This window comes from Mustela nigripes, chromosome 17, assembly GCF_022355385.1.
Source record: "Mustela nigripes isolate SB6536 chromosome 17, MUSNIG.SB6536, whole genome shotgun sequence".
NCBI lineage: Eukaryota > Metazoa > Chordata > Mammalia > Carnivora > Mustelidae > Mustela > Mustela nigripes.
Window position 1 is genome coordinate 8,029,142 of NC_081573.1, and position 10,128 is coordinate 8,039,269.

The following is a 10,128-nucleotide window of genomic DNA, read 5'->3' on the forward strand; positions in this document are numbered from 1 at the left end:
CGTACGCACGTACGCACGCACGGAGACGAGAGGGCGGGGGAGGAGGGAGAGATCCGAGGCGCCCCGCCCAGTCAGCAAGGTTGCGCGTGCCCCGTGCGGCCGCCAAGATGGTGGTGGGCGCGTTCCCTATGGCGAAGCTGCTATACCTGGGCATCCGGCAGGTCAGCAAGCCGCTTGCCAACCGCATTAAGGAGGCCGCCCGCCGAAGCGAGTTCTTCAAGACCTATATCTGCCTCCCGCCGGCTCAGCGTGAGTTTGACCCCACGTCCCTCCAACCTTTTCATTCTCCAACCCCTCTCTGGTGGTTGCTCAGGGGATGGACTTCTGTTTACAACCAATCACAGCCCGAACCGGCAAAGTCCTGCAGCCAATAGGGAGGGGTCCTGGAAGAAGGGCATGCGGGTTGCCCAATAGTCCACTCAGGATTGGGGCAGGGAGCGGGGCGGGACGCTGGCGCCTGGGTTGGCAATACAAACCAATAGAGGAAGAGAGCGCGTGGAGGCTGATGTCCAGACAAGCCAATAGTAGAGGAGAAGGTAGTAATATGGGTGGGACGTCCCAGGACGAGAGGAGTTGGGGGCGGGACTGAGGAGAGACTTGACCGGACCGAACTCGGGTTTGCCTCGCCACCCTTAGATAATTTGAGTTCCAAAACCCCACCCCGTGCTTCAGTTGCCCTCTTGTCCTGGGCGGTGAGGTTGCTGACCTGGTATGGCGTTCAGGGGGGCCTTTCTGGCAGAGGAGACCTCTGGGCCGGGATCTGAAGGGTGAGGAAAATCTCACCAGACCGCAGGGATGATGTCGAGGGGGAGCAGGGAGCCCCAAGGCCAGTTGGTTAAGGGGAGCGTACCTTTATTCCTTCTGAGTGTGGGTTCTCAAAGTTTGCAGAATTTTTGGTCCTTTGGTGTTGTTTTGTGGGGCCTCTGCCAGAGTTGCGGATCTGTGAATGGAGAAAGTTACTAGAGTGCTCTCCAATCAGCTCTCTCCTTTGACCCCCACTTGTTTTTGTCCCCACGTCAGGGAGGAGAAATGACTTCCCCAGTTTATAGCAAACAGGCCTCGAGACCAGAAGTGAATTGCTCAGGTCACACGTGGAGTGCATGCCAGGGTCAGGACTTGAATCCCAGAACGAGTTTCTGTTTCCTGCCACTGGCTTTCCCATAAACCGTGTGATGTGTCTTAGCGCCCCGGTGTAGAAAGTGTCTTCTTGGGTCAGACTGGCATGGGTTCCCATCGGCACAACCCGCACAACCCACACCACCCCCCGGCCGAGTCACTTACCCCTTCGGAGCTCCGGTTTTCTCCCCTGTACAATGGATATTATATAATAGCAACATTTAATGGGCACTCGGCTTTGTGCCAGACCCTACCTAAGCACTTCACAGGCCTTCCATCCTTAAATCCTCACAAATTACGAGGTAGGCGCTGGTATTTTGTGTATAGGCTCTGTGCATTTATGCTGTAAATAATACTTATGTTGTTATGAGGAGTGAATGGATTTCAAATGTTAAGTCAGTGGGTGGCACCAAGATATGGCTGTTGTTTAGTTGCTGTGGTTACAGAAAAGAAGCAAAGGCAAAAAAATCTTGTCCTTGGGAATTTTACATTCTTGGGGCGGGGATGGGGTGAGGGAGTAGCCAGCCAGTAAACAAAATAAATAGTTAAACTATGAATTATATTAGCTAGCAGTACTTGCTCTGGAGAAAACATGAGGGAGGCAAAAAGAGGACTGTCTAGGGGTAGGTTGGAAGTTTCCATGGGGTGTCAGGGAGACCTCAGTGAGAATAGGAGGAGAGGAAGGAACAAGCAGTGCAGGTACCTGAGAAAAAGCATTCTCTCACATGCAAAGGCCCTGAGGTGAGTTTGCCTGGTGAGTTTGATGAATGGCTACGTGGACATTGCTCCTGAGTGGATGGGTCTCACCAGAAGGTATCAGTGGAGGAGGGACAGGGTCTGAGGCATATGTTAATGGGATCCCTTTGGCAATCATAGGGAGAAGTTGGATGCAGGGAGGAGGTGAGCCCGGTCTTCAAGGTGGGAGGTGAGTGGGGAGGAAGGGTCAGTTTCTGGAGACTTTTCTTCTCCCATTCTTTTAAAAATTTCAGACCTTCAGAACAGTTGAAAGAAAAAATGGTATAGGGGCACCTGGCTGGTTCAGTCTGAAGGGCATGCGATGCTTGATCTCAGGATCATGAGTTCGAGCCCCACATTGGGAGTAGAGATTACTAAAAAATAAATAAACTTAAAACAATAATTATTAAAAATGAAAGGAAGAATGGGATAGTCATCAGTTACATACCTTTTACTGCCTAGTTCACTAGTTATTAGCTTCCAGCATATTTGCTTTGTCTTCATTCTTGTATATGGATGTGTTTATATATGTATACACTTTTTTTTGGTGAACAATTGGAAAAGAAGTTGTGGATGTGACACTTTACTCCTAAATGTTTTAGCCAGTGTCTCCTAAGAGCGAAGACATTTTTTTTTTTTAAAAGATTTATTTATTTATTTGACAGAGAGAGATTACAAGTAGGCAGAGAGGCAGGCAGAGAGAGAGAGGAGGAAGCAGGCTCCCTGCTGAGCAGAGAGCCCGATGGCGGGATTCGATCCCAGGACCCTGAGATCATGACCTGAGCTGAAGGCAGAGGCTTAACTGACTGAGCCACCCAGGCGCCCCTATTTATTATTCTTTTTAATCTAGGATCTGCTCAGGGATCATGCACTGCCTTTGATTAGCGGCTGTTTTTAGTATATGTGCTGCCAAAGGGAGCACAGCGTGCCTCTTTAATATCCTTTAATCTACAGAGCCCAGCAATCCCGCCCTTAGCCTGTCTTTGTAAATAAAGTTTTATTGGCACACAGCCACACCCATTGGTTTACATATTGTCAGTGGCTTCAGAGATGGGTTTTATGGCCCACAGATCTAGAATATTGACTCTGTGGCCTTTTACAGAAGAAGTTTACTGATCCTCCTCTCTACTCATGTTCTTGTTTTTTTCTTTTTTTCTTTTCTTTTCTTTTTTTTTTTAAAGGGCGTTGACATGTAGAAGAATCCAAGCCAGTTGTCCCATAGTGTCTCACAACCTGGAGTTTTCTGACTACTTCCTCTGATTTGATTCACACTGAGCATCTTTGGCAAGAACCCCATACACATGAGGGTGTGTCCTGAGGACATCACCTCAGGGGGCTCCTAATGTCTGTTTGTTCCGTCATTTGTGATGGAGACTTGGATCCCTCCGTTAAGGTGGTGACCACTGAAAGAACCTTTCCTTTTCCCCTTGGTAATGAATACCCAGTAGATTTGTTTAGAAGACCATGCTGGCAGGATTTCCCCTGGAGTGGGCGTGACCTGGTTGGACAGAAAGGACCAGGAGCTCCGTTTGGGATAGGTCTAGTTGGCCATGACGTTATTACATATTGGACTGCTCTGATATTGATACCTTAAAAATCAGGTTGTTACCATCTTCGTGCTGCTGTTTGCCCTTTGCTGTGCGCCCCCCTCCCCTGCCTGTGTGATCGGAATTTTCCAGAGCTGATAGCAGCTGTGTGCTCTGGGTCAGGCCTCCAGTGCTGACCAGCACATCTAGCATCTGTGTCTCTGGCTGAAGTTCTTTTGACTCAGCAGGGTGGGCCGGCTGTCTTCCCCCAGCAGAGGCCGGAGTGGTGGGTGTGAACGGTAAATGCAGGAGCATAGATCATCCGTGATGCACTGTGGTGGGGAGGCAGGGATCCTTCTTTCTTTCTTTCGATAGAAATTTATTGGATACACAGCGAGGGAGCAGTGGGCAGGACAGCAAAGGAGAGACTGTCCGTCTGCCAGGAGGCAGTGGTGGGGGCTACAGTTAAGAGGGGGAGGGAGGGGGCACCTGGGTGGCTCAGTGGGTTAAAGCCTCTGCCTTCAGCTCAGGTCATGATCTCAGGGTTCTGGGATCGAGTCCCACATCAGGCTCTCTGCTCAGCAGGGAGTCTGCTTCCCTCACTCTCTCTCTCTCTCTGCCTGCCTCTCTGCCTACTTGTGATCTCTGTCAAATAAATAAATAAAATCTTTAGGGAAAAAAAAAAAAAAAGAGGGGGAGTGAGGAGGTAGGGGAACATGTGGAATTTTCCTTTTTTGGTACCTGTGCCTGGTTATAAGTAACCTGTTGGGCAGCTGGGGCTTATGGATATTTCCAGGTGGGCTGTCTAATGGGCCTATGCATTCAGCCAGAGGGTCACCATGGGCCCTTTGAGCTTACTCAGGTTTCCACTGCTCAAGCCTGTTGCCTAAAAGTGGCCTCTAGACTGCCCCCCCACCTCCAACCCCCAGCCACAGATGGATAACGACAGATCTCTGGCACTGGGGCAGAGTTCTCATCTTCAGTAGCTGCTTCATGGTGGGGGGTGGGCACTGTCCCTTCCTAGACATGGCGGTCTAGCAGGGGTTCTGTGCAGTGACAGACCAGAGCATGGTGTTAGTTTAACATGCTGATAGATGATTTCGGGGAACTTCCTTGGTGGCCAGAGAGAACCAGGGGATTTAGGAAAGGGGACCCTGGGATGGTATGGTATGGTATTCTTGTTGGACCACGACTCACATATGGAATTGGTGGATTCACTCAGACGCTTAGGAATGTGTCTGTAGATCAAGATGGTGGCTGGACCCACGGGAACGAAGGGAAAGGTGGAGAGGAGGAGGAGGAAAGTGGCTGAGAGCCCGCATCAGGGGAGGGTCCCATCTGAGTCCATAGTGTGTTGTCTGAGGGTATGAGGGTCAGGCTGTCGAAGGGCCAAAAAGAGAAAGGAGAGGGAGGGAAGGATCCCTCCAAAGGGTAAGAGGGGATATCCTGCACCCTTTGGGGCAAGGGCTGGCAGGCTGGCTCCCCCTGGGGCTTCGGATCCTCACCGAGGGGAAGTGCCAGGAAATTCCTAGAGAATCAGGGGAGAGTCCTGGGCTGCAGAGGGTCCTCAGGAGGGCCACCAAAGTGAGGCAGCTGCATTGGGTGGGGCCCTGCAGCACGGGCTGGGCAGTGAAAGAATTCATCCGAGGCCCAACAAAGGAGACACAAGTTTATTGAATCTACTGCAAGAAAGCAGTGGGAGAGCAAAGGAGAGCCTGTGTGCCGGCAAGGATCTTTTTAAACACGGTAGATATCTGGGGGAGAAAAAAATAAAAGGTTGGTGACGCTGGGCGGGTTGGGCCCGCTCTTGCTGAGGGCAGTGCTGATGTTTTCCAGAGGGGCCATGGGGTGTGTCTGGGCAGTGGGAAAATTCCAGTTTGTTTCTGCCTATTCCTTTAGAGTATACTGGTCCTTTTTCTAGTGTACTACTCATGGTAGGCAGCAAATTGCCCCCCAGAGATGTCCCCATCTTAATCCTAGGAACCTGCTGAATGTGTCACTTCCACGACAGAGGGGACTTTACCGATGTGATTAAATGGAGGATTTGGGCCTAAGGAGAGTGTCCTGGCTTATCCAGGCGGGCCAATGTAATCATAAGGGTCCTTGTAAGTGAAAGAGGGAGGTGGGAAAGGGACTGATTTGAATATGCTGCTGGGCTGGTCCGCAAGGTGGAGGAGGGGTGGTGGGCCAGGTGTGCAGGCAGCCTCTGGAAGCCAAAACAGGTGAGGAAAAGAATTCTCCCCTGCTCACACCTTGAGTTCAGCCTCCTGAGCTGTGTTCTGATCCACCAAGTACCCCTCCTCTGGAGCTAGGCCGCCTGTGTGTGGATCCCAGTCCCGCCACTTTCCTTGTCATCCTGGCCAGGCCACTGAGCTTCTTTGGGCCTCAGTTTCGCTGTCTGTACCCATATGATTAGGCTGATCCCATGGGTTCCTACCCATGGAGTGTTCAACAGTGCCCCAGCCCACGCATAAACGTTTGTTGAGTGGCTAGAAATGCTAGGCATTGTGGCCCTTGCTTCTGTCTTCATCCTCTTTGTCCTCTTAATGCAAAACCTTCCACTGAGATCCTTCTCGTGCACTCCTGGCCTGCAGTCAATACTTCCTGCCTGCCCGTGGTATGGGTCCCTCTTCCCTCAGTCAGTGCTCGCAGGCTGACCACAGGTGGAAGGCTCTGGGCTTTCCCGTGAATGCTTCTCACTAGCGGGGGCAGTGACCCTGTGTGTCTGATTAGGAGCTGGGGTTGGAGTTCTCTCTCTGAGTCAAGCAGAGAGAGGGCAGTGTGGTGGAGTAGAGGGCCTCCCACTACCTTATGCTTCACAGAATACTTAAAGCATCCTTTGAAAGGAATGGTGTACCTGCAGAGAAGGAAACTGACTCCTCCCAGAGCATGGAGAAAGCAGGAGCAGGGAGCCAAGGAGGGGAGTTAAGTACTGAAGGTTCCTTATATACTCCTGGGGATATGGGCAGATGCACATGGTCTTGGGGACAGGGGCTATCCTGTGGGAACACTGGGCCGGGGAAACCAGATCCCAGGAAAAGTACCCTTTGGGGACAGGGTGAACTAGGAAAAAACCCACCATGCAAAGGCACAACCTTAGGGGTGGATGGAGATGGAAAATGTCTCCTCTGAGAACACTGCCTACTGCCTGTCCCTCCTGTGGGCCTAGGGGACTGAATTATACTCTCTGAAAGACCAGAAGCTGCAAGCTGAGAGTGAATCCAGGTCTGTGTGCATCTGACAAGGACAAGCCCTCTCTGGAGGAGTGCTCCCTCTGACTGAGCCTTGGAGAATTCCTTCAGGTGGAGTTGGGGCCTATCTCGTGATACAGAATTACACACTGTACAAAAAAAGAGGCACCATGAGTGAGAGTCAGCCAACACAAAACGTGGGAGGTCAAGACCTCCACTGTGGCTATCAGAATGAACAGATGTGGGTATAAAATATGTTCATATGGGAAAAGGATAAAATAGGACTATGGAAACATGAGTGCAATCAGAAATTACCAGGAAGTTGGAACAGGAACCAACTAGAACTTTGAGAAATGACACAGTTGACGTTCAGAGCTCAGTACAAGGACTAAATAAATACCAGATGAAACGTAGCTGCCAAGAGGATTGGTGTGCTGACAGACATCTGAAGAGGGGAAGAAAAGTTTTGTGGGGTGCTCCCCCTTCCTACCCAGTAGGGCCACCTGTGGGTCCTGATTGGGTCCAACTGGGGAAGGAAGGGCTGGACGTTTTTATTTTTAACATTGTCTGGAGGATCGTATGAACGTTTGAAAAATCACTTCCCTGGAGTCTATTTATAATCTCGAGAGCACCACGGGAGTTCTGTTGCCTGATAGCCAGGCTGCTGCTGGTGACCTCCAAACGCTGCTTTTATTATGGTCTCTTGGTAAGGAAACATGTTGCGCATTCTCCGTGTGTGTGTGTGTGTGTGTGTGTGTGTGTGTGGTCAGCACTATAATACAGTGAATATGTTGTATGCATTTTAAAACGTTAAAAAACTAGAAAGTGTGGCAGAGATGCCTGGGTGGCTCAGCCTGTTAAGCATCTGCCTTCAGCTTAGGTCATGATCCCAGGGTCCTGGATCAAGTCCAGCATCAGGCTCCTTGCTCAGCAGGGAGCCTGCTTCTCCCTCTGCCTCTGCTACTCCCCCTGCTTGTGCTCATTCTCTCTCTCTGACAAATAAATAAAATCTCTTTTAAAAATTGGGAGGTGTGGAATTATAAATAAATGATTTTTTTTTAAGATTTTATTTATTTATCAGAGAGAGAGAGGGAGAAAGCGAGCACAGGCAGACAGAATGGCAGGCAGAGGGAGAAGCAGGCTCCCTGCCGAGCAAGGAGCCCGATGTGGGACTCGATCCCAGGACACTGGGATCATGACCTGAGCTGAAGGTAGCTGCCCAACCAACTGAGCCACCCAGGCGTCCCGAGGTGTGGAATTAATATACACATTTTAAAGATTTTATTTGTCAGAGAGGGAGAGAGGGCACAAGCAGGGGGAGCAGCAGGCAGAGGGAGAAGCTGGCTCCCCGCTGAGCAAGGAGCCTGAGGCTGGGCTTGATCCAGGATCCTGGGATCATGACCCGAGCCCAAGGCAGACGCTTAACCCACTAAGCCACCCAGGCATCCCTGGAATTAATATTTTAAAAATATTTTAGTTTATGTATTTATGGCCGCCCAAATATTTTTGCTCTAGTTAAAAATATTTTCTTATGCAGACATTGTTAAATACATTTGGAAACTCTTGGTGTAGCCTTTCGTAAGAGTCTAGTTTTGACATTCTTTGTGTTCAGCTGTCAGAGCTGGCAAAGACCTAAGGGAGGTACAGAGAGCCAAATGAGAGAAGCATGCCCTTGGCTCCATTTAATCCTGCTGCTCCTTTTTCAGGCCCACCCTTCATATGCAGAGGCGCTTGTTGGAATTTGCCAGAGCTCACATTGTTAAATCTTCAGCCCATGGTTTCCGAGCAGGAGTCTTTTTTAGGAAGTCCTTTTGTGGGGCTGGTTTGAATCAGTCTGGGAATATCCCCCAGGAATCCATCCGCCTGGACTGCATTACGCAGAGTGGCCAGGAGAGGGCGCTGACACCTGTCTGCTGAGAGGCACTAGAAAAGCTCGATTTCTTCTCTTCCTCCCCGCATTCCCTTATCTTGTTACTCTTCTCTTTTCCTTCTTCTTCCTTCCCTCTTCCTCCTTCAAGACATAAGCATAACCAGAAGTTCTGACATTTTCTTCCTGTGCCCCAGAGAAATACCTTGTCTACTCCTCTGTGCTCATCCCTCCTTGAGATTCTAGTCATTTCCTGAGAGACCTTCCCTGAAGGCTCGGCCTCCCCAGGATGTGCCTCTGTCCCTCCCTGGAGTCCTACCCGCCTTCCAGCTTCTTGGCTCCTCCTCTTTTCCTGCTCTCCAGCTCCAGTCAGCCCTAGCTCATACCCCCACAGAGCTGGTGATGGCCTCAGGAGCTCCCTCAGTCCCCCTGTGTACTAAGCTGTCCCTTTGCTGTCAAACCCACCCAGGCCCTGCCTTCGATGAGCGTAAAGCTACAGCAGCTACCCTCTGCTGAGGGCCTAGTGTGTAGCCATTATTATCCCTCTCTTTAAATTGGATCAAAGTTTGTTATTTCAGGGTTTTAGGGTTTTCTTCTCTGTTGAGGTTTTCTTTTTTAAAATATTTTATTTATTTATATATTTATTTATTTGTCAGAGAGAGAGAGAGAGAGAGCACGCACACAGGGGGAGAAGCAGGCTCCTTGCTGAGCAGGGAGCCCAATGCAGGGCTTGATCCCAGGACCCTGAGATAATGACCTGAGTTGGAGGCAGACACTTAACCAGCTGAGCCACCCAGGTGCCCCTCCTTTGAAGTTTTCTGTAGCAACTTGTTAAATTTACAAAAGTCATATGTGCTTATTGTGAAAGAAAGAGCAAGATACGAATCAGTTGGTGCTCCTCTGTGCTTAATTGAAAACCCAGCCAGGAAATTTAATTAAACCTAAATCAAAAGGATATTTATTGTTCGTGGAGGAAGGTGACTCTGTGGTTGGTTTGGTGGCTTGGTGGTGTCCTTAGGGACCCGGGACTCTTTCTGTCTCTACCATCTTTGTGTTCAGGCAGTACCTCTCGTCAAGGCTTCAGAGGGCTGCTGGAGATTCAGACATTATGCCTTTATACAGCAGTGTCCAAGGGAGGGAGTGTATGTGTATGTGAGTGTGTGTGTGTGTGTGTTGAGGGTTGGGGTGGGACTGGGAAATGTGAGTGTGCTCTTCAGATAGAAGAGTCTTTTCCCGGAAGACCCCAAGAGACTTCCTTCACTGTTTATTGGCCAGAATTGAGTCTCATACCACCACTTGCTATCTGGGAGGTCAGGGGGCTGAATGGTGCTTCTAGACTCTAACAGCAGGGAAGGATATTATTAATAAGACAGTAGAGAATTGTATACAGCAGGGTCACCTGGCTGGCTCAATCAGTAGAGCACACAACTCTTGATTTCAGGGCTATACGTTCAAGCCCCACATGGGGTGTAGAGATTACTTAAAAAATAAGTCTTTTTTATTTTTAAGATTTTATTTATTTATTTGACAGATGGAGATCACAAGTAGGCAGAGAGGCAGGCAGAGAGAGAGGAGGAAGCAGGCTCCCTGCTGAGCAGAGAGCCCGATGCGGGGCTCGATCGCAGGACCCTGAGATCATGACCTGAGCCGAAGGCAGAGGCTTTAACCCACTGAGCCACCCAGGCTCCCCAAA

The 10,128-nt window shown here is 49.9% G+C and overlaps 1 protein-coding gene across 2 annotated transcripts in view; it reads left to right on the forward strand.

Moving 5' to 3' along the window:
• Window positions 1–10,128, forward strand: part of OPA3 (outer mitochondrial membrane lipid metabolism regulator OPA3) — a 70,166-nt gene continuing 60,038 nt past the window's right edge. Inside the window, exon 1 of one of the 2 annotated variants that reach the window (XM_059382481.1) lies at window positions 1–249. In XM_059382481.1, the coding sequence (XP_059238464.1) occupies window positions 108–249 (142 nt within the window). In that variant the 5' untranslated portion in view covers window positions 1–107. The remainder of the gene's footprint in view (window positions 250–10,128) is intronic. The other variant, XM_059382480.1, reaches the window with a different exon arrangement.